The sequence below is a fragment of the Vollenhovia emeryi genome, unplaced genomic scaffold (assembly GCF_000949405.1).
Source record: "Vollenhovia emeryi isolate VEMERY1.0 unplaced genomic scaffold, V.emery_V1.0 DF939121.1, whole genome shotgun sequence".
Lineage (NCBI taxonomy): Eukaryota > Metazoa > Arthropoda > Insecta > Hymenoptera > Formicidae > Vollenhovia > Vollenhovia emeryi.
This window is the reverse complement of record NW_011967245.1, coordinates 1,139,986-1,167,981: the sequence shown is the minus strand read 5'-3', so window position 1 is coordinate 1,167,981 and position 27,996 is coordinate 1,139,986. Positions and strand designations below refer to the sequence as shown.

Genomic DNA, 27,996 nt, shown 5'->3' with positions numbered 1-27,996 from the left:
ACGGGCTTTAAGTCAACGGCACACGATACTATTTTTCCTACTATTGCTTACGAGAGCCAATCAGAGTGCACAATTTCGATCAGGTGACTCAAAGCTGAATCCTGATTGGCTCTCGTAAGAAACCCAGTAGCAAAAATAGTATCGTATGCCGTTGGCTTCATATAATGGGGGACGCTCAGTCTATATTTACTTATGTCTATGCACTGAACATATTTACTTATGTCTATGCACTGAACACAGTGCAGCTACAAGAAGCAGTATTTGCAATTTTTGGTGCAATCCGGTGCAATCGTGAGTTTCGACGGCGAGTCGTGTATGCAATCTCTCTCTATTTTGCGTCAATTACATTTCCATAATTCGAAATTATTTAATAATATTTAATTTATAACAATATGCTTAATATATTTAATTCGTGCCGCTCGTACCGCATTTGCGTATCGTAGATTCGAGGTTGTCTCCGACACGTGGGTCATCAGCTTCCCCGAAATACTGTACGCAATTATACGTAATAGTTTTAAATAGACTTGGTTTTTTCACAGCTATCCTGCCGAGTATGTCGATTCTGAACACGCTGCATCGAGTAGGAGCGTTGGCGCGAGCGAGCTTAATTCATAAAGTGAGTTCTTCGAGCAATAAACTGCCAGTGTGAGGCAATATCCTTCGGATGACTTCGGCCGGACTCCGATTAGCTTAACCAGCGATTAACCTGTCGAACAACACCTGCAGTATTTTCTTGACATAGAATTACTGATGTTTCCCTGTTTAACAAGCGGCTCGTTTTTTATTGCTGCATCGGTGAACTACTGCAGTAAGCTAGGATGAAAAAGAATATATACCTGTCTTACTCCAATTTATTGCACTGGTTCACCAGTGCAGCGATAGAAAACAAGCCTGAGATGAGTAAATCAGGAGCAACAAGTTGCATCTAGAAAAGTTTAGTTGGAATTTTTGCTTCGAGCAACTGCGCTTAGGCGCTAGTTAATTGATCGCCGATTAGCTTAATCAGTGATTAAAATCGCAAGGTTCCTAACTGTGTAACTTGCTGCCCTCAGTCTAATCCTCATACTCCTGTGTTAAGTGATAAAAATCAACTGTTCTATCTACATTAATAAAATAGTACAGGTATTGCTTGCTAAGTTAATCGCCGATTAAGACCCGGTTGCACCATTGTCACTTGACTTTAATAGCTTAGCTTAATTCACCCCTCGTGTCTAAGGGAAACAGAAAGAGACGCAGAGTGAATCAAGCTAAAGTGAAAATTCTCCGACGTTGATGCAACCGGGCCTGAGTTAATCAAAGATTGGGCGAAGTCGTCTTTATAGTTGTAAATTGCTTACAGCTCGATTCTACGAGGACCATCGCGTTTTCGCTCACGCGTTGCTCCGAAACGAACAATGTTACCGAGACACATGCGACTGAGGGAGATGTAACTGGGGATAATAGCCCAGCCGCGGGGACTCCCAAGGTTGCAGCTAGACCAGTTGTATCGGTAGAGACCAGCATCAGTTATATGAACAGTGACGGTAAGAAATGAGTGTTAAATGCAACGGTAGAGTCTGTCTTACAAATTTGCAACACAATTATCATGTAACCGCATTTATTACGAAATCCAGCTTACAAGAAAACTTACGGAGACGATCCGGTATGGACACAATATAGAAGGAATCACAAAGGAATGTTCCCACCTAGAAAGACACGAAGAACTTGTATAGTACGTATACGGACCTTTTATCGCGTTACGACACGATTAGTACGACTAGTGCTTTCCACTAATGCTGTGTAATCGATTAGAGAGGCGACCAAATCTCTACTGGAAACCCGTGTCCCATATGCAGGGACGAGTATCTCGTATTAGATCACAGAAACGTCAAGCTGCTCGAGCAGTTCATCAACAAACATAACGGAAGCGTTCTGTGCTACTCGTAAGCGTTCAAGTTTTATCATCAATATCTTTTTATATGTTTCCGTTACATTGTGCCTTTTGACGCGCATCTCGCATGTACATCTTTGTGGAGCTCGCTTTCATTTGCAGGAAGACAAATATCTGCCAAAAGAGGCACAAAGAACTCCTGGTCGCGTTAACCAGAGCCAAGGATTACGGGACTATCACATTCGACGTTCCTACGAGGATGTACGATTACTCGGAGTGGAAACCGAAAAAGTGGAACATACATGATTAATTTTCATCATCGTATTACGGCGTTTATGTAGTCCTGCATTGAATATGGATGAATCCGTGGGAAATATGGAAAGGATGGAGTCTACGTTTGTCATAATAGGAGGCGGCATAGCTGGAGTGTCTTGCGCCGAAGGATTAAGCTTCCTCGCTCCGGAGGAGAGCATAACTTTAATTACCGCTAGTCCCTTGGTGAAAGCTGTAACGAATATAGTTCCACTGGGCAGAACATTAATGCATTTCGACGTGGAAGAAAAGAGCACGACAATGTTGAGCGAGAAGCATAAAATGTTACGAGTCATTCATGATACCGCGGTTAAAATCGACACGGTGGGGAAGCTGGTAGAGATCGGCGGTGGAAAAGTCATAAGCTTCAAAATGCTGTGCCTTTGTACCGGCGCGAGACCCAAGCTGATCGCCAACGGCAACGATTTCGTTCTAGGTATTCGCGACACGGAATCCGTGTTACAATTTTCTCGCAAGCTTAAGGACGCCAGGAGGGTCCTGGTCGTTGGCAACGGCGGAATCGCTACCGAGATCGTGCACGAAGTTAAGGGCGTTGAAATGATTTGGGTGATCAAGGACAAGCATATCTCCGCAACTTTTGTCGACCCTGGAGCCGCGGAATTCTTTTTAGATAAGATCTCGAGATCCGATGTACCGGGAAACCTTGATAAAAATTTGCCCACCAAAAGAATGAGATACGTTGTGTCGGATAACGCGTCGGTTGAAAACGGGGCTGCTCTTGGCCCGGATTGGCATAATAGCTTCGATATGGGCCGCGCGCGTTTTACGCCTACGAACGTCCAGGTAGAGTACGAGTGCGAGATATCGAGATTACTCACTTGCGACGAACGAAAACAGTTTGATCCTACGGAAGAGTGGCCGGTTTACGCGCATCTGACAAATGGCAAGATTATTGGGTGCGACCTTATTATCTCGGCAACAGGTGTTACCCCAAATTCCGACATATGCGGGTTAGAAGAGCTCGAACGTGGCGAGGATGCTGGATTGTTAGTGGATTGGAAGCTGGAGACGTCGAAGAAGGATGTCTACGCTGCCGGAGACGTGTGTACCGTCGGCTGGCCGAAGGTAAAACATTGGTTTCAGATGAGACTGTGGACGCAGGCTCATCAGATGGGTCGCTACGCCGCTAAGGCGATGGTCTCGAATTTAAGATGCGAGGAATTCCTGCAAGACTTTTGCTTCGAACTTTTCACTCACGTGACCAAATTTTTCTCCTACAAAGTTGTGTTACTCGGTTTGTACAACGGGCAGACGTTGGGAAAGAATTACGAGATACTTTTGCGAATTACCAAGAATCAGGAGTATGTGAAGATTGTTCTGCAGGACGGCAAAATGCAGGGTGCAGTGCTCATTGGGGAAACAGACTTGGAGGAGATGTGTGAAAACTTGATACTTAATCAGTTGGATTTAAGTATGTATGGCGAAGATTTGTTAAATCCTGACATCGACATTGAAGATTATTTCGACTGATATACTATTAACTTTTTAATAAACACACACATATATCAATGTTGTCGTGTTAATCCCGTTTCTTATTGTAATACGATAAAACTTAATACTGCATGTCACTCATTGATTGATTTATAAAAATTTATTGTCATTTAAGGCACATAAATATGAATACTTTACAAAATATTCGCAATCCTTTTTACACGTACAGTCTCACAAGTTCGCGAATTTTAATTTATTTTGGAAAGCGAATTAAACCAAGTCTTTTTAAATACAAATGTTAAATAAGCATTGAAGATTCTGATATTTTAATCATCGGCAAGTACATACGTTAATTATAATCTATCATTAAGTTACTCTACGTATATATGCTTAATATACAATTTGCAATACAATATTCTTAAGTTACAAATACTACTTTCTTACAAATTACGGAAAAGTAGAGTTTGTAATTTACAAAATGTTCTACTTTCACCTAAAACATACTTTTCAAATAAAATCTTGCATTTCCTACTAAAAGCCCCTTTCAGTTCGGTCACATAAAATAAAATCTTGTTTTACTAAGGCTAAATTAAAAAATGTGGACCAATAATAATCAAAATAATAAAACAATGAAAGTTCATAAAGGGTACATTCTAATAAATGACTTATAAAATGTATTAAAATGTAAAATTTAATGTGTTGCATAAATCTGAATTTGCGATGTAATATGTATTATTAATATTATATATGTTTCTTATATTTTTAAAATGGCAATAGTGGAAATTTATTAAAAAGTAATGAGTATTTTAAACAGCTATTGCTATTTATTTTATCAAGTCTTGATGTGCGACTTTGTCAGTAAACCTCACGTTCTTTTGAACATTCCCATCTTTCGTATCCAGCGCGTTATTCCGTATACTAGATTTCTTTGGTGACATACCGTGACTTAAGCAATTTTCAACTTCGTTTTTTGCTAACTTATCTGTGTCATTATTGCTGATGTTATCTTCTTCCTTGCAGTCATTCGCATCCTTATTATGCTGCGAAAGAATGTTGTTTACATCATTCGACATGTCGATAACAGTATTATTAGCACTTTGGTTTATCGAATTTGCACTACTATCCTCGCTCGAGTCTTTATTCTGCAAGCTATTTTTTAAGAACTCTATAATATCTTGCATCTTAGCCAACGATTCGACGACCGGCTCAGTATCGTGGTTTTGGTACCGACGACACAGCTTGTTCAACGTTTTCGTAGCGACTTCGATTTGAGTGAGACACGCATTCACATCATCTTGTTGATCATGCATTATGGACGCATCGTCATTCATCGTCGTTTCCAGTAACAACTTGTCTAGATGGATACTATTGTTCAGCTGTTTTTTCACAGGGGTCATGTTTATGGAGATTTTACTATTATTCAAGGAATCTTCAAATACTTCCGTCTCGTAAGACTCCCACTTGCAATTGAAATGACGTAGTTCCTTCATTGAGTCCTTTATAGTATCACAGCTTCTCAGGCCGTAAATCCAATTCAGAAAGTCCGTCGCCTGCCACAGCGTTTCCATCGCAATCGTTTTATCACGAACACGAATCACTGGCTGTAAATTATTTTCCACCACTGTTTGTTGTTGGTCAAATTCCTGAAATTCGGAGAAAAACTTAGAGCATTTTTACATGACGTCAGTATACAATGTATGTTACAGCCAGTAATTCTTTGTCAAAAAAAAGAAACGAATCTTGTTACAAAATAAAAATAAAGTAACATGTATGCGTCTATTCGCTTATGATATTAAATATGTATGTACGTCAAAGCAAATACAACTTTTTTTCTAACGTTTTGCTGCGGCTGAAGTGTTATAGCTAAAAGCTGCTAAAGTTTAAAAGCATATCAGTCTTCGCGATGACTGTATCTTGCATGTCGAAACAGTTCAACGATATCAGTAGCTCGTATCGTCACCGCATCACAGTTGCAAAAACAAATTCTAATACACATGAAACGTATGTAAATAGAGACTCTGTTCTATACGCTGCAATATTTAAAATAATTTTTCGAGGGCTGCACAGGCAATTGAAAAATGGAGATTTTATGTTTCTTACTTATTTTTTTGCGAAAATATTACTACACGACGACATTCTGTGTAACAATTTGTACACAATTATTATAAAATGACTCACAAAATCATATCCGGCTTCTTTACATCGCTGAGTCGCTTCTTTAACGAGTATTTGCATCTCGTGTAAACTGACCCCACCAGCAGTTATCGTATCCCCATTAAGCTTCATTTTTAGCGCGTTCTCAATGTCTGCAGCCTTCTCGTTCAAAATACTCTCGAGTTCTTGCAGGAAATTCGTTTTATACGGCGTTAATTTCGCGTGACTTTGCTCCAGCTGCATTTTCTTAATCTTATTGTTGGCTTCCACCTCTTTGCAAAGCAACTCCTTTTCCAACTCCAGCTCCTTTTTTCTATGATCAATTTGTTCGAGTGTGTGCTGTTGTTCCTTCAGTGTGATATCCAAAAATTTGATCTTCTGCTCGTACTGCGATTTTTGCGAACCGAGTTGCAGTTCTACTTCACGCTTGGCGCTCTCGAGTTCCTTTATCGCTTTCTGTTTTGATTCCTCCAGTTCTGCTCTTAATCTATACGGAAAAAATTACTGTATTAAAAATGGCAAACTTCTAACCAATAACTCTGTCGATAATACTTATCGAAAAAAATTACAGCCAGAACGCAGTTGTGTTGAATTTATTAAGCAATTATTTTAATAATCAACTCGATAACAGTCATCGAAACCATTTGCATCTATAATGAAAGCAGAGATAGCAAAAATAAAATAATACGATTAGATTATCCCCCGTGACAAATGAATATGCACTAACGACAATAAATAGTTTTGTACAAACCGCGTTCTGGTTTTAAGCAAAATTGGCCCTTTTTGAGACTTTATGTCGTTTTCCAGCTACATTTGTCCCAATAAGAGCGATACATACCTTTCTTCCTGTATTCGAAGAATTTCCTGGTGCGCAAATTCAAAATCAATCGCTTGTGTGGAGAGCTTGGCATTGCAGAATTCATCGTATGGATTTAGAACTTTAAAATAGTGATTACCGCCGATGACTAAGCGATCGCCATGTTTAAGCATAATTTTTCCGGTTACCATCTAAGAAGTAGAAATATTTTTATTTAATGTTTCTTATATCATTAATTAATCCTTTTGATCATTACCTGTCCATTGACGTACGTGTCCGCATCCATCTCGGGCGTCAAGATTAGTTTTCCTTCATTATTTTCAATAGAGCTGGATGAAAAGAAACGAACTTGTAGCAAACGATCGTCAACAATATCTTAACTAACATAAAAGAGAGATTTCAAAACTTTGGTCATTTAAAGAAAACGGGAAGTGTATATAGGCTCTATAGAAAAATGCGAAAAACTAAATCGAAAAATAACGGACAATAAAAGCCGACACAGTTGTTCGGCAATCATACAGTACATGTATTGCAAGTAAACAAAATAATAAAAACGATAGTCAACTTGGTCATTTATATACTGAGATTCGAGTGTTGAGCAGAAAGTTGGAACAAGCACTTGATGAGTGTTTAGTTTTCTTTCAAGTAGCACATACATAAATGCATCTCTTTTTGCAGACGAGTTGCAATTCGCTCTACATTTATTAGCGACAACAAATAAAGTTTAAATATTGCGTCGTAAGTTTTCGACTTGTTTCAATTCCAATTTATTCAGTAACTGAATCCTTAATTCTGTATAATGCGACACGATACCAATGAATACGTTAAAGTTTAACTATAAATAGAACGTGAATGTTACGCAAGACATTGGACAAGGTTTATAAAATTACAAAAACACATCAAATCTCTTCATTTCACCTCCTGCCAGTCTCTCTCTCTCTCTTTCTCTCCATCTAGTTGGTAAAATAATTTATACAAATCAATAATTGCAATTCACTATCAGATATGTGGGTAGCAATGACAACATGCATTAGAATTAGAAATGATTAGTGGGCTTGTCACGGGAGACAAACGATGCAAAGCGTGCTGATAAATAGAAATACATAGTAATTTTGAAAAGTTCTCGGAAGTGCCGCTGTAATTCACAAAAATAGCGAGGCAATGAGAAAGATCCTTAAGCTCTATTAAAGTAACGAAAGTTGCTTATTCTTTTAACGCATGTGATATCGAATTGAAAATATCTATAATTGAAAAATATACAAACACTAAATTGTATATTTTGTTGACAAAAATCACCAACAAAAATATTAATTACACTATAGCAAGGGAACGAGTAAAACGATAAAAGATCTCGAATTTACGCCTGGCCTACTTGTGAAAGGACAGCACTTTATGAGGCTGACATTATTGAGAATGCAAATACAAAGCCGAAAGACCTTGAAATATTTTTCAGAAATGCGACAGCCTTACTGGCTGACTGACAACTACAGATGCGCTTGTGAAAATGGTTGAAAAAGTTTGGTTTGTAGGATTGTATAATAAAATTATGTTTTATATTTTTCAGAAAATTGCGATTCCGGGGAACTTTCGAAGCTGTTAATACGAGACAGAAAACATATTTATAGCAGATGAAAAATGTACATTTGACAGAAGAAAAACCTCAGCAACAATAGTTAGAAGAATACCTATTCTCTTTTTCTCCCTCTTTCTCTCTATTTTGCCCTAAGCGCAAAAAAAGCACAAATGCACACACAATCCATGACTAACCAGTGCAGCGCCCTAACAAGAGGTCCATCCAACATGATATCCAGATTTACGACCTCCGGCCCGCTATTCTTCCCGATACGAACCAAACCTGGAGGTATAAGATACAAAAGTGTACCGGACAACAGAGGATCGGCAGCGAGATTTACGAGACAAGGCTGCTTATCTCTCTCTTGGAAATCGATTTCGATGGCGATTCCGCAACGGCGCAAATATTTCAGTTCCGAGCTTTTCCTCTCTTCGGCTCTTTGAAACTTTTCGTGCGGACTCCTGCAATTATACGTGGCTAACCAATTAAGTCTTACCGATTCAACGTAAATCGAAAAGAAGTCAGAGTTGCGAAACTCTTTAATCACACCGCACTCGCGACAACAGCTAGCGAGAACATATTAATCCTGGAACTTCAAACAAGGTTTAATAGAATAATCTAAAATTAAATTATAGCTTCGAATCCTTGAGTGTAATAAAACTTATGTAACAGCTGAGAATATAAAACATATCGCAGTTAAAAATCACATCTCACAATTACAGTCTTCAAATAATTAATTCCAAAATTTACAAAATTATCACAGCTGACAATTGTCCTTGCCTCGGAAGTATTTCTTCCAGGAATAAAAAGGAAAATCGGTAATTTTTTGGAAAAAATTAAAATAATACGACAGAAAAATTAAAATATCATCGTCTCGTTTTTTTATCCCATGTATGAGAGATCAAATTATCTTACTTACATTTGAGTAACAGCCAACTGTTCTTCCGTTTTTTTCAATTGATCTTTCAATTTATCAATTTCCTTTTGTTTTTGCACGACTTCCTTATCGGACTGGTGGGTTGGACTCCAAGCGTACGACTTGATGCGATCGAGCAACTGATAAGGAATAACTCCATACTGTTTCTCATATCCCTTGCGCACTCCGCGTAGACGTAGCACTTCGGCCTTTAACTCGCTGATGAAGCAAGTTATTAAAGTTAATATGTTAGTTAATTAAATTGCATTTTATTAAGATCTTAGGACAATGAGATTTCAGCCCTTTTACGTAATTTATCTTCGACATATTCACGGCAATTTTGCACTGCGCAATTCAACGATAAGCGAGGACTGCGGGAGATGTTTTCTTTTTACCGAATCAGCCGGTCGTGCGGATCTTCGTTGATGCGGATTCGGTTGACTATAGCTCGAGCTTGGCACGCATATCGAAGGGTCGCCAGGGTCTCCTCCACGTGGACATTGGCCGGTGACACTGTTCCCAGCATCGCCGTACGTGAATTCCCTCCCAAGCTCTCCTGCGAAAACGTTCGTTCGTATTTGCATAATATTTTTAATTGCCTTACATATAAATTTGTCTGCGGTAAAAGGTACAACCCCTATCGCGCATTGCATCAAAAGTGTCGAAAGATCGCACATCTAATCAATTGCAAATTCAGTCGTCCGATATCGTTATCGGTGCTGTACTGGTTATCCATCAACTGCGCGTTGTTTCCTCAAGCATCAGTAAATAAGGGATAAGATTTCCAAAGGTGGATTCCCCCCTCTATATTCTTTGTTTTCGCGGTACTTCAGATAATCTTGCGGGCGCTCGCTTCTTTTTTTAACTCTACAATCTTTCGGATTCCTATCTTCCATCTCGCAATTTGCGGTTCTGTCCCCACAGCGCTCTCAGCTCTCGCAAATAAATGGGGATTTAAATAATACGACGGAAAACATAAGGCAAATCAGAGTCTTATATGTCATATACAAGAGGAATGACAAAATTTGAAGTACAAGAATTTAATTCACCTGCGCCAAGTACTTTATACAACGGTGGCAAATTGCAACCTCGGGAATTGTTGAAGCAAGCAATTATATACATTTGCGACTGGAAGCTTTTTTGCTCGTATTACGAATATCAGCGTTGCGAAACTGTTATCTCAAAAATGCGCGAAATTTACGATGGCCTTAAAACTTGTATTTTCGCAATTGTAAGAAAATTGCATCGTTTATGACGCAAATTTGCGCGAGGTAAAGTTATGGAAAATATCGCGTCCGAACTTGTCAGATAAACTTGAAAAAAAAACCTATTTATTACCGATATTTATTGCTAATAATTATAAATGGACGATCTGTATCAGAGAAGATGTGCGGAAATACTGAAGTGGCAGGAATATGAGCATTTGGCAACAAGTACGTAGATAAAATATTTTTAAGTGGCGCTCACTCATCTGCATACACCTGACTGCATCATATCGAAATAAACTGATAAACTTTTGTGCGATAAAAACAGGAAGAAAAAACAAACTTTAAATCCTTAATATACTTTCATTAACAAAAGTACTAAAAGAAACCACGGCACGGGAGAAGGCAGTAAGAAATTAGCAGAAAGAGGTTTGCAAAGGGGTGCAAGAGAAATTAACAAGAAAAGAAGGCAATGGCGTACGCGCAGAAGAAATAGATACGGTATGTTGGAAGCGAAGGTGTTAAAAAAGAAGAAAAGCAAAACAAAAAACCAAGTGTCACGGTTTTCTACTGCCTACCGTTTCGCTAATCTGACCTAGAGACCCTGTAATCAGAGACTGGCCGTAAGAGTTCGTCAAATTCCCGCGAGTGAGAGAGAAACACAGGCTATCTCTGATTCTACGGTCGCAGAGGAGTGAGATGGCCTATGTTTCTCTCTCACTCGCGGGAATTTGACAAACTCGTTACGGCCAGTCTCTGATTGCAGGGTCTCTAATTTGACGGAGTCGCGCGGTAATTTTTGCTAAATATTGTAAAAAAACATCACGGAAGGAAGACTCGATTGGACAACAAGATAATCGATCATGAGGCTCGATCATTATTTATTGGGATAAGTGTATTCAATACCATCTACCGCGCAAGTCTATCTGCGTATCTGCCGATCTTAACGAACTGTTTTTACCGCGGCGCGAATAACGATCTGTTGAAGCGATAAGAAAGAACCGTGTATAATACAACGCTTATTGTGACGCTTCAATTATTTGTTCCGTGTGAATCAGAGTCGCAAAATGTGTCGCAGAAAGTCGTACGAAGTCAGCAGAATGGAATGTCCTTGCTTTTCCCCGTGCCGAGAGGTGGTTAAATGCCCAAAAGCCCATCGACGAGGTTGCAAGACCGCCTTTCTACCTTCGCTACGTCATCTTTCATTTGTATTTATACTTGGTCGGAAACGGGCGTATAAATGGACGTTGAAAGGGGAAAAAAACACCAGAGGCTATCTTTAAACATTTTCATACGTCAGGCAAAGGGGAACCAACACAGATAAACCATCCAGATAAAGAAGTTTACAAAATCTTCGGAAAAAACTGTTTCCATTAACCCTGCAACGGGACTCATGGGTCATTCGTGCCCTCGATGTTTTGAAAATGTGAATCCCTAGGAAAACCCAGTTAGTATGTAAAAAATGTTTGGGGTGGGGATAGAATGTGGCCGCCAGCGCGCCGGAATCCACCATGTACCTGCGACTGGCAGCGAGAACGGATCTCCGAAAGGCACGAGTGACCCATGAGTCCTACTAACGTATGTAAAATCCGTTTTAAAAAGTTTTTTGTTTACAAATATGTTTCTTAACTCGTAATATAAATGTTTTTAAAGGTTTGAAGTCGATAAGTGCGAAAATGAGTCTAAAATATGAAAAAAATATGAAAATATGAGTAAAATATGAGTCTAAAATAGCGACAGAATGCCAAAAAGAAAAAGGTGTCACTTCTGCCCAACCAAAACAGACAGGAAAACGTTCTTCTGCTGTTATAAATGCAAACAATCGGTTTGTGACGATCATCGACTTGCGTGCTGTCCAGAATGCTCGTAAAATTTCAAATGATGTAACATTATGTTATTAATTATGTAATTTTATGTTAATTTCATATAAATGCCAATACTTGACAACTTACCTACAGAGTTTTTCATTTCAATCATCCATATCTTATATCATTAACAAAAGTTATGAATTTTATAAATTTACTCCGATTTTTTCCATTTTCCTTTGTTCAAAATCAAAACTTTTAATGACAAAATAATCTTTATTATGTTTTTATTGTTGTAATTGATAAATAAGATGTCAAGGAACATCTATGAATTTTTTCAGAATTATTTGTTTACTTTAAGGTTATTTAAATCATCGCGGACACCAATGCATGAGTCCCGTTACTGGAGCCTCCAGTCTGGAGGTCGAAAAACAGAGTGCCGTTGCAGGGTTAACTTGGACGAAGAGCATTTTATTACATAATAATATTTGTTAATTTTAATGCAGTCTCAATAATAACAATATTAATACATCAATATGCATACTTAGATTACGATTAATGTTTTAATATCAAATAGAACAATAATATTGATCAAAAGTAGGAAGCAGATAACGATTGCATTTTCTATCTTCATCGGCGCCATCGAAAACACCGCCTGCGACAATTATAGCGACAAATTGGCGAGATCTCTCGCACTTCTGACGATCGAAAAACCACGTTATCTTATCGAACTCGTTGCTAAAAAAGCAACGTTTCTTTCAAATGAGTAAAAACAACGAAGAAATCTGGGGAGAAGCGATATGTCCTGCGCCGCAAGCGCACGCGTCGGCACGCACGTACGCACGCGCGCGAGTACATGTGTACGTGCGCACGCACGCACGCGATTCCCTTCGTACGCGCGCGTGTCGTTACCTTTTGCGCGTCGCACAAATCTACGTGAAACGGCGAAGGTGATTGGCGGAGCGGGAGGTGGGGCGCCGAGAATGTAAACGCGAGCGTACGCATTTCCAAAGGACGGGAGGGGATGGGAAGATGTATTTGTATCGGACGGAAGAAGCGGTAAAAGGGAAGCGGAGTGGGGGGGCAGTGTTCGCCAGATAAGAAATACGCGCGTCTACGCGTCGTTCAGTTCAAAGCTGGCGAGAGAGCCGAGAGGCGACGAGAGACTTCCGTCCCCGAGAGTACTTCCTGCTCTTCTCTACTCTTCCCACCCGCGGCGGAAGAAACTGCGTTGTGACGCACATCTTAGCAACACGCGCGGCGAACGAGAGATCGGCTTCTCGGAGCAGCCTGAGAGGAGTCGAGAGGAAGCGACCACGCTTCACCACGAGGCGACAATTCGTGCATCCGACACGATACAGCCCCGCGCCCGCTTTTAACGCCGTCGAGCAGCGAGGGGCAGCCATGGATCTCGTTTACATACCGGAAGTGCTTACCTACGAGTTCTCGCGGCACACGCAGTACCGCGACTACGAGCAGCCCTGGAACAAGGACTACTTCAGGCCCACCAGCAGTAAGCGCCGAATTCTCTCTTCATCTCGTTGAGTTGTGCGCTCCGGTTTAGATTCAATTCCGATACTTAGATTCAATTCAACTCTGTGATTGGTTGAAAACACATCAAGCGTTTTCCAACAAAACACAAAAATAATAACCTCAATCATATATAAAGTGATTTTTTTAATTTCTCTTCGTTCTTTTATATAAAGTTGCCTGTTCCTGGTTTTGTCTTTATGCGTACTTCAATCGTAACGGAAGAGAATTTTGCAATTTTATAAAGCCAATTTCAAATTTAGTTGAAACTACAAATTGAAAACTTCAAATACCAATATCTTTTTTTATTAGACTTCTGAACTGAGTGTTTTAAGTATGCAAATGTTCTGCTACGCGGCCCGCAACTTATCCTGGTATTATTTTGTGCATAAAAGCTAATAAAACGAATTACAAGCGCAAAAAGTACATTTGACTGTGTCGGTAAAAAAGATGGCTGAAGGATCCTCTTAATTTAAAAAAACTCACGTTTTCTAGAACGTTCTTTTAATCTTCAGTCGTCGCGCTGTTGTCTTTTTTTTTTTGTAACACGAGTCGATAGAGAATCTTGAGAGACTCTCAATACAAAAAGAAATCAATTAATATATTCTTCTACGTCGAGAGCTCAAGTATGTTTTTCGTTTAATTAAGTTTTTAAGTTCATGTAGAATCTGCGAAAAGACCTTAATTTGGAAATAATAAATGTTTATGCACGTCCCGCGCGACGACTGGAAGATAGATTAGAGCTGTGTCCTTGGCAACGACTTGTTAATTGATAACAAACTATAAACACGCTCTAGTTATTAAGTACTATTAGCACTGAGAACGATAAGCGTCTGCTTGCAGTTATACTAGTCGCGAACGCATTTCTTTGAACGAACGTGCAGGAGGATCCCGACTTTACGCACCGCGCGATTCATCAATTAACCGACTCTTTTTTTTTTAAATATCGATAACTCCCAAGTTCGAAGAGACCAACGCCCGATTCTACCAATGCGGATTAACTTCGATCTCGGTGTTAACTTGCTTTAGCTCTCTTTCTAGTTTTAAAAATTAGAAAAAGATAAAAAGTAATTTAAACCGATATCGAAGTTAATCTGCGTTGGTAGAAACGGGCGTAAGACCCGACTTTTCGCGGATCAGAAATGAATGTCGGAGAGCTGCTAGCAGACTTAAAATCCTTAAATTTAAAAAATTTGGAATGAAACCAACGGTCTTCTTCTCTGATTCGTGGCAAAATTTTGATTTAGGACCAAGCACCGAGATATCTAATAAAAATGAAAGAACTGATAAAACATTGATACCCTCGAAAATTTTTACCACGAAAAGTTCGGCCGCGCGAAGTCACTTAAAGCCCTCGCACAAATAAGACCCGTTAAAATTTGCCCCAGATAAGATTCCTCTTTCCGTAATAATGCATAACGACTCTGTAAAAACGCGAACAGCTTCTCGCGTGCCGCGAGCACAATTATCAATGCTTAATTTTGGCGCGGTGTCCCCAAGTGGCACGCGAAACCGATTTTCCAACGTAAACGAAAAAACAATTTCACGAGCGACTAATGCCGACTCGACAAACGAAACTTTCCGTTTTCGGCCCCACGTGTTTTTCCCATGTGTGCACCTTCGAACACGAGACCGCGAAATTAAGCCGCGAGGTAAACATCGTATTTTCGGCCAGAAAAGATTACGAGCGCTCACAATCAGTTGGCACTGACAAGTTATCTTCAGACAATATTTTTTTCGCGCCTCTCGCCGCGCGCTACAGGAAGACGTATCTTATCTCCGAGTTTAATTCCATCGGCCTGGACCGGTGTGTTTGGGTACTTATCCGTTAACCGAATTCACAGATGCAACTTTTTCTCCACCCGAGTCCTCGAAATCGCCGATAAGTATTGCGGGTGCTTCGCAAGCTTCGCAACAGATAATTTAACGCGTCGAGGTATCTCCCCGTTATATCTCGTCAAAATTGCCGTCTATATCTTGACATCCATCGAGAGGTGTTCGAACACTCGAAGAGTGTTCCTCGATTGAGTCGTTCACGCGAGCGGGGAAAGTGCCTCAAACGACTGCGTCGGCATTACCTTACACGAGGAGAAAAGGCACGAAAGTGAGAGCGAGAGCGAGAGAGAGAGAGAGATATTTAATTTTGAAATATTTTCCAGGCAGAATCTGGTAGATTTCCCAAGTGTCTCCTTACCTTGAGATATAGGAGATACATAAATACCGACATAATCCACATATCTACTGATAGTATTGCTGGCACAATAATAAAATCAGCTAATAAAGCGAGGCAATAGAGCAACTCGGGTAAAACGGTCAAGGCGAAATAAGCCGAGGGAAGCGAACTGAAAACTCGCGGGAAAATCGTGGCGGCGAGCAATCGGCAGTTCCGGACGGAAATTGCAAAGTACCTTCATCGGACGTTGCGTGAAAATCGCAGGAACTGCGATTGCCCGTTGGGCCCTCGCGGTTGTCGGCCGTGCGAACGAATTATATTCGTCCATGGTGCAGCGGAGAAGCATCCGTTCGTTGCATCTCGAATCAGAAAATCGTCGACAAAGGCGGTCATAGCGATTAAAAAAAAAATCGCAAAGTACAATTTTCCAATGCTCGGGTCGTCGCACACAAAATTGCATAGCTGCATATGCATGGCGTAAGATCGTCTAGACAAATGGGAATGTTATGTAAATCAATATGGCGATTCAATGCTCGATGGTTTAGACGGTTCTTATGCTACGCACATTGCAAGTCCAAACCAACGAGCATCGTGTATTGAATCGTCATATTGATTTACATAACATGCTCATTGGTCCAGATGGTCTTACGCTATGCATATGCAGCTATGCAATTTTGTGCGCGATGGCCCTTACTCGTTACGCTCGCAGAAGCGACACAGCTATTCTACGGTAAGGGTCTTCGTAGCTTCTTCTGTCTTTTCTACTGTGACAGAAAACTTGTGTCGCAATTACGATAGAAATTAGATATCAAATAGAGTGGCGATCGTGGTGCGGAGAATTGTGCGCTGGTTTGGTAATCCGAAGATCCGGGTTTCAAAGCCAAACAAAACTTTGTTGGTTTTTCGTTCGATTGCCACATAGCGAAGTGGATATAGAGAGAGGTGTTATAAGAGGTTTGGGCACGTTTCTTCCAAAACGCCTTGTAACCCTAAGGGGAATCGATAAACTGTATTTACAGATACCAAATAGCACTTGGGGCAGGAGCTACGGGCTCGGTTTTTCCAACCTCTTGGTAAGCTGACTAATAGTTCAATCACATGTCCGTCTTTGTCCAATTTGAAAGAAAAGAACAAAGACACATGTACGATTGAAGTATTAGTTAACTCACCAAGACCCAGTTTTTCATTCTGGTTAACTGTTAACCAGAGATTAGTCGACCCTCCATCTTCTTTTTTTTGTATTATCGAGGAAGAGACAGAGAAACGACTAGCTTCAGATTAATAGTTAACTAGAAAATTAAAAACCAGGCCCAAGAAGTTGAAACGACCGGTCCCCAGTGCTCTTCCGCGATGCAACTAGAGTCCCTCTAGTCAGAGTCTGGCCAACAGGCGGTTTCGGCAAAATGATGCGGGAGAGAAAGAAACATATTCCACTCTACATGACGTATATACTGTATGTAAAGTGAGAGGGAATATGTTTCTTTCTCTCTCCCATGCATTATTTCGCCGAAACCTGTTGTCCAGACTCTGATTACAGGTACTCTGGATGCAACTGGAGACCCTGCAATCAGAGACTGGCCATAACGATTCTACGATCGCAGAAGAGTGAGATATAGCCTACGTTTCTCTCTCGCTCGTATGGCCAGTCTCTGATTGCAGGGACTCTTATAGGGGCAACGTGCAAAGAGCGCTGGAAAATTCTTGCGAGCGCGGACGCCGAAAAAAAGTGCGAGCGACAAACACTTCTCGCGCGTTGCCGCGTGTTAATTATCGATATTCGCGCGCGGCGCCACAGCGGAGTAATTAACGTGGAAAATTCGCGGACGATACAGCTGCTTTGTGCGGTACGTTATATCCGCGTCACCGTTTTACGCCGCGAGACAAACCTGTGGCGCGCGGTGTAAAAATTACGGACAGATGTTTTTTTTTTCCCCCGGGTAAAAAGCAGCGGCTCCGTAAACGCGCGTGTTGCGACGAGGCGTGGATTAAAAAGGGAGTTGTTTTAAGTTCACGAATATATTGCGAGTACGAATCGCGGCAGCTGCGTGCGTATATTTTAACAGAAAGGATTTCCGGGACGGGGAGATTACGGTTATTAAATTATAAGCGTGGCAATAGGCACGCGTGACAAATTGCCGGGGAAACTTTGCGGATTTACGTCGTATCTTCGTTACGATTTGAACGTCACTGGCGTTTATCAGCCGCGCCCGTCGGATGGATTCAAAATGCTGAAATTGTACGCCGCGCGTCGTGTATTATGCGCATTCCTCGCGGTGCAATTTGAAAAAACGCCAACACTTTGCTAATGCATTTCCCTTAAAAAAAAAAACAAGCCGAATATGCGGCGCCGCGGTACGAATAATCACAACGCGCTGATTCTCTTTATCATATATTAACATTATTAAACCGCTACAATCTAAATATACCTCGCCGCGAACGGGAATTAATTACGTTATCACGAAGCCGCGTTCTCGCAAAACGCATTTATTCAGTCCAGCGATATCTCCGTTGTAACACTTACATCCGCAATTACTCTCCTCTATGAATAAAACGACTTCGAGATGCTGTAATTTATTGCTCAAATGTCGATCTGCTGTGTGTAAGAGAGAGAGAGAGAGAGAGAGAGAGAGAGAGAGAGAGAGAGAGAGAGAGAGAGAGAGAGAGAGAGAGAGAAAGAGAGATAGGATACGTCCTTTTGTATCGAAAAAGACACGTGCCGTTTCTGTATACTTGTTATGCCAATCGGGGCCTCCTCCGTTTACGTTGCGTCGTAACGAGATAAGAGTTACATAATTATATAAATCGCTGGCACGGAATGTTTACTCGTGAATTCGTATCTCGATATTCCTCACGGCCGCATCTGTCCCGAGCTGTAACGGCAATGATACTCCGATACGCGCGTTTATTGCGTCTGGCATTAACTGCCCCGATTTTAGGGTTGATGACAGAGAACGATCCGCAAACGCTCGGTCCTCACCAACGTTGCTCAACTTTAAGCTCAGCTTAATTCGCTTCTTGTCTCTTCCCAACTGTTACTGTAGTCTTATCTACAATGTGCTCTCTGCGTCTAGAAACATTCTGTGCTGCAGGCATTAAAGACACTTGAAAAATGTGTGCAAGTTGATAAATTGTATATTATACATTGCACAATCGTACATTGTCGACAAATTTTTCAAGCGTTTTGATCTGCTTATACAACACAGAATGTTTCTAGACGCAGAGAGCACATTGTAGATTAGACTTTTAGAAAGAGGTAAACGTGAAGTGGAGTAACATTGAAGTTAAGCGACGTCTACGATCGTAGAAAAGTGAGATAGCCTATGTTTCTCTCTCACTCGCAGGAATTTGACGAACTCTCTTATGGCCGGTCTCTGATTACAAGGTCTCTAGGTGAAACTGGGCCTTAGGGCCTGAGCAGAATGGCTATCTTATACTCTTAAGACAGCCTTGAGATAATGCTTTATGTTTTAAGCCTTTGTTCTCAGGTAACGCACAATAATTGTTTTGTGACTTAAGAGTACAAGACCGCCATATTCTGCTCAGGCCTAGGGCAGAGAAAAATTAAAGTCGTGAACTTCACGACTTAAATTTTCCTCTGCCCTGCCTTACGTCCACGACTAAGGGCCTGGGCAGAATGGCTGTATTGTACTCTTAAGTCACTAGACAGTTATTGTGCGTTACTCTAAGGCAAAGATTTAAAACGTAAAACATTGTCTTAAGAGTACAAGACAGTCGCTCTGCTCAGGCCCTAAAATGGACTTGAGCGTTCACGGATCGTTTTCTGCCATCAGCCTAACGCGGATAAACCACGAAACAAAAAAGGAAGCGGATTTCTCGTTATCGCATTTAAAAGATAAGTTGCGATATATGAGGTAAACACTTTGTTGTTGCTGCGATCGCGGACTTAACAAAAAGAAAGGTGCGTCGATTGAAGATCATCAACGATTACGTCGCGAAGACAAGAAAGTGCTATCGCGCACGTTTTATCGGCGCTGCTATCAATTACGTAAGAATCGACATTGACGTTTTGATAAACGGCACGATTCTTCGGTGAAATTCAAGCCAAACTTCTCCCGTGAGGATCCAATTGTATATGAATAAATCGACTCGATATTATTTGAAGAGATTAAATAATAATTCATTCAAGAATGAAAATACGTCTCGAAATTAGGCGAGAGAGGCGATCGGACAATCCGCAGTTATTCCATTCCGCTTTATTCCAAGCGTCCGTCACGCGTACATTTCTGCGATACCCACGTGTCTATTTTTAGCCAAGTTCCCTTAGGCGGCCACGCGCTACGCAGCCCGAACCGCCTCGAGCGCCGCAGCCTTCTCTCCTTATCAATCCAGCGGATTGTTTTTGACACACGCGGGAAGGCGCTCGATCGCGAGAAGAGGCTCCGATCTCGATTTCACGCTAGTCGGAAATTCGATTGGAGGCTCCTTCGGGAAGAAGACACGAGTCCCGAGACGCACATTCCTTCCAGACCACGTATCTTTCAAGCCTACTCGGCAACGTGCTCTTTGCGTCTAGAAACATTTCATTTTGTAGTCAATAAATGTCAGTAAATAAGTTTTAAAAAATTTGCGCAAGTAAATAAATTGTATATTGTACACTGTACAGTGATGGACAGAATGGTTGCGACACTTGTTTTTGAAAATGAATTTAGGAACGTGCATTTAGATTTCTAAACGCCGTAAAAGAAAAGTGTCGCAACCATTCTGCCCATCACTGCGCAATCGTACATTATCGACAAATTTTTCAGCGTTTCGATTGGTTTATACAAAACAGAATAACAAGAAGAATATTATTGTCGCCAGTAATTGATCGAAAACAGGAAGAAAAATTGTTCAACGACGTTAAGGTGGTTTGATTTAACAATTTATTCCAACGATTCGACCACCCGAATTGTGGTCCTTTTCGAGGAATTATATGAATTAGTTGAAATTGTACAATCGAATGTTTTTAGATGCAGAGAGTAGATTGTGCTTTACCGTCGGAATTAATCATCCAGTCGAACGTTATCGCGATCCGTCAGAGTTTGCGATGAATCCCGGGGATTATTGCGCGTTGCAGTCTCAGCGGCCACGAGGTGAAACGATAGATCTCCGTGACTCACAAGGGTATAATCATCTGGCGCTACAGGTGAACGCGTTCAAGACCGTACGCCGGAATCCTTTTTTCTCTCCCCCCCCCCTTTTTTTCCTTGTTCTTTCTCATTAACGCGCAGAACGTGACGGTCACCGGCGCTATGACACCGGCACACGTTCTGCTGACGCAGGAGTAGAAACTAATTACGTTTAACGAGCCGGCGAGAAATGAAGAACGCATTAAAAGGGAATGTGATTAATGCGCTCGCTAAAAATTCCGTTTAGTCGCGCCCATTCGCTCGCCAGTCATATCGGATGTGTAATTAACTGCGAACTGCCGAAAGTTTGTAAACGCGCGACACGACTGCGCTGAAGAAAAACATTTTCGTCACCATAGCTAATCGTGATTGGAAGAATACTTTGCTACCGTAACTATAAATTTTTAATTGAGACGGGAAACTTATAGTCAACCCAACTGGCTAGTTATTTTATTAGTTTATTACACAACGTTTCGACCCTATTTTTGTGGGTTCTTTTCGAGTGGCACTGCAAATCAACAACGACGTAATCATGAAATAATGTAAGTTAATAAGTAAAACGGCTAAAAGTTAAGCAACGCACCTAGGTCGGTCATCGTCGTCGAATAAGACAGAGTATAAATTTTTAAGCCACAGCGAACGATTTGCTGCCGCACCTAATGCAATAGGCACAGTAGCAAAATATTAGCTATCGCAACTAAATATCAGCTGTCCATATTTGACAACTGAAATTTAGTTACCGCATGCAGTTTTTAGCTACGGCAGCTACATTATTTTCCCGTGCGACAATGAACGAGGCAGAATGACTTTTGTCTCGAATAAACAATCAAGAAATTGTATTAATGTATCAATAATTTGAAGCCCGTTAAGTCTCGCCTGCGGACATCTATTGCGGGAATCTCCTTTTTTCTCATTCGTTAGTGTATTTGCATAATTATTTCACGGCCGATATTTGAGCATAGATATCTGTATCGATTGCACCTGTCGCGAGGAAAACGTTAGAAATGACCGCCCTATCGATCTCGGCACTTGTCTCGTAGCTCGCCGACTCGCGGAATATCAGAGAGGCTCTCCGCGAAAAATATCTTGAATTCTGAACCACTCGCGAGCTGCACCGCGAGACTCGGTGTGTGTCTGCCTATCGAGAAAAGTATCGCGACGTAAATATTCACGTTGGCAAACTCCGGAACCGGTATGCCAAAGAATAAATAAACCGGTTTGACCGGCGGGTTTTATATAACTTGTAAAATGCGACATAGAATTTCTATCGAACGGAACGAAAGCGCTTTCCATGCCTCCGCTAAGTACGCGCATTGGAATATTTTGTAAAAGCGCGATATGTACAGGGAGGTTCCCTATTATGAGACAGGTTCCTAATACGAGATAGCGGAGGCTTCTGCTAAACCAAGGCATTATCCGTTGGTTCCACCATGCATTTATTGCCCTCGAAGTGAAATCTGTTTAGTGGAAAATTCATTGTTAGATCGTGCAATCGTCGCGAAAAGGATTTGCGATTTAATTGGAATTTTGAAAAACCTGCTATCTCATATTAGAAGCCTATCATTTGAGGGAGGACTTTCTTCTATATATACGTAACAGAGATAAACGTGGCCGTTATTTATTATCTCAATCATTGGAAAAAGCCGAATTCTTCTCAGCAGTTCCTTTCGCGTTATTGTTTTAGGGAAATCAGCGGAGACTCGGCGACCCGAGCAGCCACGATCCAAAGAAAGCTGCGACTTGTGCAAAGAAACGAAAAGGAGAAGCCTGGCGGTTTACATAAGAACTAAGTCACGAAGTGATTCCTGTCACGAAGGGATCAACGAGGAAGAAGAGGAGAACGACGCGATGTGCAATGAGAGAAAAGCCGCAGACGCCGACCGAAATAAATCGGCCAAGTCGTCACGCGGTGCAGACAAATCATAGCCTCTAGGTATCACGTGCAACGATCACGACAATAACAATAATTTTTGATTACGATAAGCAATAACGGATATATATATACGCGTAAGGGTTATTTTTAACTGGAACTAACATGTTAGATTTATGACCATCGAACCCACACGTCTGTTTCGACAAATACGTTGTAGAATGGCAAAACGCAATCGGTTCTCGAAACTCTTGTATCATATTTACAGCGTGCAACATGTTTTCGTTATTTTAATTAGACGCGTAAATTAGATACTAAGGTGGAATTTGTTAGACGTTATATCTTTCAAAGGCAGGTGTGAGTCAAATAAATTTTCCAGGATAGAAAGATAAACTCGGATTAAGATTTGTACCGCAGTAAGCGTGGTAAATAGGAATAGTTCATATCATCACTCAACTCCATACAATTCTTTCGGTTATACATCGTTAATTTTGTCAGCATTGCACGTTAGTCATTCAACGAATATCCGTGTAAATATGAATGCAAATACGCTCCTACAAACGTCAATTCTCGCTAAATTTATCTTCGAATTTTGAAAATCATATCCACGCTTGCACGCAAATTGAACTCGTACTATTGAAAATACAGAGAAAGAAAAAGAAAATATTGCAATCGTAATTTTAGCATCAGTTGCAGATATATCTAGAATGAGAAGAACACAGTAACTGCAAAATTGATTTAAGACTTCAATAAAGTTTGTTATAATGAAGGAAAACACTCACAAATTAACTGCTTGATTTATAAGACTGACTACGCGATTCTGTATTTTATAAGCATAACGAAATAAGTTATAGTTTAGGTACCCGTGTAACAATATTGTCGTTACATTAACATCTATGTATAGCGTACAGTACTTAATTCTGACAAATAAGACTTTTAATTCTCTTTTTTTTTTAATATAAAGATGAAGAAACACGGCAGATGCCAAGTTAGTTTTACCAGTTATTTTACTCGTATTTCTACAATTATTTCTTAAGATATGTATTTGTAAGTTATTGTATGATCGGATGTAACAAACCACGTTGCTACCATGAGCATTTTTATTTTACATACTTGCATAATTTTAATAACATTACAATTACTTGTAAATGTTAAGAAAATTACCATATTAGTAACAATAATAATTTGGAGCATACACATAGATGTCCGCTTCTCTAAATTATTATGTCTTTAATATAGAGGAAAGTGTCTTTATGAGGTAGACTCTTAATACGAGATAGCGGAGCTTCTGCTAAATTAATAGGAGTCATCTGTTGGTTCCATCATAAATTTATTGTCCTTGGAGTAAAATTTGTTTGGTGGAAAGTTCATTGTTAGACGGTGTAATCGTTGCTAAAAATGATTTGCGATTGAATTTGGATGTTGAAAACCTTCTATCTCATATTAAAGGCCTATCTCATAACAAAGGGCTTTCCTCTAATCCTCACAGATCTTTGTCTTTCTTTCTTTCCAATAGAGAAGTATCCGTCACGTCCCAAAACTGCCTGAATTTATCTATACTGGCGGTCACGCGAGCCAAATTGCCATTTCAAGCAATTACGAAAGGCACGAAGTAGAAAAATATTGATATTCTACAAGAGACCGGAATCACGTAAGGATCGTCACACAAGACAAGTCTATTTCTTCGTATTCATTCAAGAATACTTTTAGGCTCCCAATTTTTCAAAGAACGCGCTTATTAGGTCTGTAGTAATTTTCGCGTTTTCGCTAAATTGAAACGTACATGGATAAAATAGCACTTACCTTTAACAGCCATGTCAACACTGACTCACGGTACGGCACGAAGCCCTGTTTACGATTGTTTGTGTTCTCCGTGAGTGATGCAATTACCTTCCCCAGGGTAAGTAAAGATTTGTTGATAGATACACCTTCCTGTTAAACGCAAACCAATATACATTGCACAACGTTATCAATTCAATATATACTTGGCATAAAACATCACTGTCAGAAACTGACTCTTAATCTATCACCAGTTGCAGAAGTCTGGCTCAGTCTCTCGCTACCAGCCAGGTCAACCAGGTTAATTTTACTGCGACGATTGGCGTCGACTGTTTTGCGATCCAACTGATCGTCCGAATGCGTCTGAGTTAATATAACACTGAAAATGCTGTGAGACCGCGAGCTCTTCTCGTTCATGCCAGTCGCGGCTGTGGCTCTCTGTGAGTTGCCCACTTTAAGCCAAGTCTAAAAAGATCGCATCAACAAAGAGATAAATGTGTACTGAGAATATTAATCGTAATCGCGCTTAGTAATTGTGACAAAGGTACCTGCAGGTCTTTGTAATTTTGTACACAATGCTGGCTCAGGTCGACGACGTAGGGACCGAAGACAGGATGCTCTCTTACTTTAAGGGGAGCCTTTTTCGACCCGTTGTTCGTACTCGCCAGGAGATCGTGTATCTTTTCGTTATATATCTCGAAGTAACTGATCTCTACGGTGGTCTCGATCTGCGGATTGTCGCCCGCTCGTGTAAATATTTCCTGGCAAAATCTCGGGATGATACCGACTCTCTCGTCGAGTGGCGTTGCGCTCAGCTGCGCGGACTCGGTGCCCATTAAACTGTAACTCTTTCCAGATCCCGTCTGTCCGTACGCGAAAAGGCAGACGTTGTAACCCTCGAAGGCGTTTTGTACCAAGGGCGACACCATATTGCGAAAGACGACCTCCTGGCTGGCGTGACCGGGCGTGTGCGGGTCGTCGTACGAGACGAAGCAATGATCGTACACGAAAGTGTGGTGCGCGGATTCGCATTCCACAACGACACTCTGACCATCTCCCTGCAAGACCGTCGCAACCTTCGGGTCGTTCGATTCCCTGAAATTACAAATACTGCAATGAAATGCCGCTCCACCAATGTAACGTGGAATAAAAATTGACGAAGGTAAATTAAAGACGAAGATCAAATTAAATAATCTCATCAATGGCTGCCTTGCAACTGTTGTAAAAATCTTGAATCCGATTGGCGTATGCTCTTTGGCAGAATCTAAGAGCGAATTTTACAACAGTTGCAAAGCAGTTTTTTTTCTGCTAAACGCGGCCAGTAAAGGCCTGTGTCCACGATGCCAGAACTTGGTCCAAGTTTCAGTTTCGAGAAATGTGCAGCCGATCAACGCGCAGCTTTTATGGAATAGTCGCAAGTTGACTGGCCACACATTTCTCAGAACTAAAACTTGGACCAAGTTCTGTCATCGTGGACACAGGCTTTAGAAGATTCCAAGATACATACTAGTATCTATGCTGAAAATTACAAGTTGAATACGCACAACTTTCATCTCAATTACAAGCGACGAAAAGAAGACTAAGATAAACATGCAGCAATAAAACTTGGCCAGTCGTGTCCAGTCTAACTCACTTGGCAGTCAAGGGCCTGATGCGTATCCCTACTGTGAGATTGCTACTTTCGCCCTCGTACATCGTCTGTTCTCCCATCACTATGTCGTCAATTTTGTGGGACGGGGTCTCCAGATGAACCGCGTTAAAGCAGTCAGGCGTGCTCTGCGACAGAGCGTGGTCGCTGAAGTAACGTTTCACAGGCGTCCTCGCGTTGCATCTGGCGTCGGCGCTGGGCGTGTTCGCCACCCTCGTGTGCTTGGGCGTGTACAACTGTATGGCGGGCGTCCTGTCGCTGAACAATCCGCCAGCGAGTCTCCTTTTGACCGGCGTCTTTGGGTTCCTGTCGCTGGATGTGACATTGGAGCTCGTACCCTCCTGCTGCGTCGGGTTCGCAGGCTTCAGGCAGAGTCTTGCGTCGGCCGACTTGCCCGGGGAACCCGAAGCCTCCACCAACTCGAGTCTCGACGACGCCTTCTGCAGGGGACATTGCGTCGGCTTGCATGCGCTCCGAGTCTTCGTTGAGGTGGACGGTTCGCTCAACAGGGAAGAGTACAGATTTTTCTTTCTACAACAGGAAGGCCTTCATTTTATTTCGGTAAGCCTCTTGGATTCAACGAGCATCGTAGAAGCGTAAGAGTAACGAGCGTTCGAAGGCTTGAAGATAAAACCGTATTTCATTGTATTGTTCTCAACTTTGTATGTGAAATATGTGTTATTGTTTTACTTGTGTTACTGTTACGCGAATGAAAAAGGAAGGTATTCATTTGATTTTCGGTGCTGGACAAACGACGGGTGATCGACGGGACCGATTGTCTCGCTGACACGCAATAATTCTCGACGCACATGTGTCGCGCGTAACGGTTAAACAACGTCAACCGAGTTCGGCCTCACGTTTTTAGCGCCGGGACGACGTTGTCCTTGCTCGAGCTCCTCGGCGAGGTCGAGAAGATGGCCTCGCAGTAGCCGTGACCGGTGGGTTTCTGATTGTGCTGCGACATTTCCCGGCGTAAACCGCGTCAAACAAACCGTCCGACGACACAACGAGAATTTGAACTGATTTGAGTTGCGCGACCTAACTTTACGAGGCGTATACACCGGCGCGCGATTCGCGGCGCACGAAGTGTAGAGTAGTGTAGACGGCGCGGACTCGCCCCCCCCCCCCGCTGTCCGCCATTTTGCGGATTAGCGCGGCGCGATTTTTGAAAAACGTTCACGTTACCCTGCAAGTTTTACCCAACATTTTATAGGCCGGTATTCATAGTCGAGTCTTACTTCAAAATCGTCTTAGGTGTTGTCTTAAGAGGCTAATACGGCTCTGCGATTGGTTAAAAACACATTAAGAGTATACTTAAGACGATCTTAAATATAAGAACGGACTATGAATACCGGCCATAGACTACGTTTCCACCGGGGGTCAGAGTCGGGCTAGAGTTGGGTCAGAATCGGGTTGGGATGAGCGCTCTTGTGGTGGAAATACTAAAACACCAAACCCCAATCAGATTCTGACCCGACTCTGACCCTCGGTGGAAACGTGGTCATTGGCTGATCGATCGGGAATTGTCCAATCTCATGCCCGAGTAGTTTCTGGTCCGCACCCCAGTGAGAAATGATTCGTCGATCGATGTTGAAACGATGTCGAATCGACGTCAATTTGACGGTATCGATGTCGATTCGACATCGTTTCGACATCGATCGACGAATCATTTCTCACTGTGACGAGCCGGGGGGGGGGATAATGAAGCTCTCGCACGTGGCGCCACTCGCGTCGCCTTAAGCCCGTATCAGACTACGAATTGA

At 41.5% G+C, this 27,996-nt stretch overlaps 4 protein-coding genes and 1 long non-coding RNA gene across 8 annotated transcripts; 4 read left to right on the top strand and 1 right to left on the bottom strand.

Moving 5' to 3' along the window:
• Positions 1-149: 149 nt before the first annotated feature.
• LOC105570170 (28S ribosomal protein S18b, mitochondrial) lies at positions 150-2,201 on the top strand. 3 transcript variants are annotated; one of them, XM_012027165.1, is made up of 6 exons: positions 150-291; positions 540-616; positions 1,340-1,523; positions 1,614-1,711; positions 1,792-1,922; positions 2,033-2,201. In XM_012027165.1, exons 1-6 carry the CDS (start codon positions 165-167, stop codon positions 2,178-2,180), a joined length of 765 nt encoding a protein of 254 aa, XP_011882555.1. In that variant the 5' UTR covers positions 150-164; the 3' UTR covers positions 2,181-2,201. The 3 variants fall into 3 exon arrangements, with proteins under 3 accessions (XP_011882555.1, XP_011882556.1, XP_011882557.1); XM_012027166.1 differs by having other exon boundaries at positions 216-313; XM_012027167.1 differs by lacking the exon at positions 150-291 and adding an exon at positions 365-464.
• Positions 2,202-2,205: 4 nt separating this feature from the next.
• LOC105570169 (pyridine nucleotide-disulfide oxidoreductase domain-containing protein 1) lies at positions 2,206-3,712 on the top strand. Its single transcript, XM_012027164.1, has one exon. The coding sequence runs from the start codon at positions 2,225-2,227 to the stop codon at positions 3,671-3,673; it is 1,449 nt and encodes a 482-aa protein (XP_011882554.1). The 5' UTR covers positions 2,206-2,224; the 3' UTR covers positions 3,674-3,712.
• Positions 3,713-3,781: 69 nt separating this feature from the next.
• LOC105570168 (kinesin-like protein KIF14) lies at positions 3,782-27,457 on the bottom strand. Of its 2 annotated transcripts, XM_012027162.1 has the most exons (12): positions 27,091-27,457; positions 26,219-26,764; positions 25,134-25,680; positions 24,823-25,050; positions 24,610-24,738; positions 9,490-9,650; positions 9,098-9,313; positions 8,373-8,639; positions 6,862-6,934; positions 6,627-6,796; positions 5,813-6,275; positions 3,782-5,277 (listed from the first exon to the last, which is right to left on the bottom strand). In XM_012027162.1, exons 1-12 carry the CDS (start codon positions 27,195-27,197, stop codon positions 4,459-4,461), a joined length of 3,726 nt encoding a protein of 1,241 aa, XP_011882552.1. In that variant the 5' UTR covers positions 27,198-27,457; the 3' UTR covers positions 3,782-4,458. The 2 variants fall into 2 exon arrangements, with proteins under 2 accessions (XP_011882552.1, XP_011882553.1); XM_012027163.1 differs by lacking the exon at positions 8,373-8,639 and having other exon boundaries at positions 27,091-27,456.
• On the top strand, positions 11,400-12,250 carry LOC105570166. The gene is made up of 2 exons (XR_001009569.1): positions 11,400-11,877; positions 11,953-12,250. It is a non-coding gene; the product is annotated as an uncharacterized LOC105570166 (long non-coding RNA).
• Positions 13,199-24,009, top strand: LOC105570167. Its single transcript, XM_012027161.1, has 2 exons — positions 13,199-13,617; positions 22,621-24,009. Exons 1-2 carry the CDS (start codon positions 13,509-13,511, stop codon positions 22,860-22,862), a joined length of 351 nt encoding a protein of 116 aa, XP_011882551.1. The 5' UTR covers positions 13,199-13,508; the 3' UTR covers positions 22,863-24,009.
• Positions 27,458-27,996: the final 539 nt, after the last annotated feature.

What these genes read in the sequence shown, in the direction of transcription:
- LOC105570167 (XM_012027161.1), top strand. Translation starts at nt 13,509, where the DNA reads ATGGATCTCGTTTACATACCGGAAGTGCTTACCTACGAGTTCTCGCGG. An exon ending in CTACTTCAGGCCCACCAGCA is followed by an intron (nt 13,618 to 22,620) that starts GTAAGCGCCGAA and finishes TTATTGTTTTAG; the next exon opens with GGAAATCAGCGGAGACTCGG.
- LOC105570170 (XM_012027165.1), top strand. Translation starts at nt 165, where the DNA reads ATGGGGGACGCTCAGTCTATATTTACTTATGTCTATGCACTGAACATA. An exon ending in TGGTGCAATCCGGTGCAATC is followed by an intron (nt 292 to 539) that starts GTGAGTTTCGAC and finishes GTTTTTTCACAG; the next exon opens with CTATCCTGCCGAGTATGTCG. An exon ending in AGACACGAAGAACTTGTATA is followed by an intron (nt 1,712 to 1,791) that starts GTACGTATACGG and finishes GTAATCGATTAG; the next exon opens with AGAGGCGACCAAATCTCTAC.
- LOC105570169 (XM_012027164.1), top strand. Translation starts at nt 2,225, where the DNA reads ATGGATGAATCCGTGGGAAATATGGAAAGGATGGAGTCTACGTTTGTC.
- LOC105570168 (XM_012027162.1), bottom strand. Translation starts at nt 27,197, where the DNA reads ATGTCGCAGCACAATCAGAAACCCACCGGTCACGGCTACTGCGAGGCC. An exon ending in CTTGTTAGGGCGCTGCACTG is followed by an intron (nt 6,935 to 8,372) that starts GTTAGTCATGGA and finishes CTTTTCATCCAG; the next exon opens with CTCTATTGAAAATAATGAAG. An exon ending in AAGAAGCCGGATATGATTTT is followed by an intron (nt 5,278 to 5,812) that starts GTGAGTCATTTT and finishes TCCGAATTTCAG; the next exon opens with GAATTTGACCAACAACAAAC.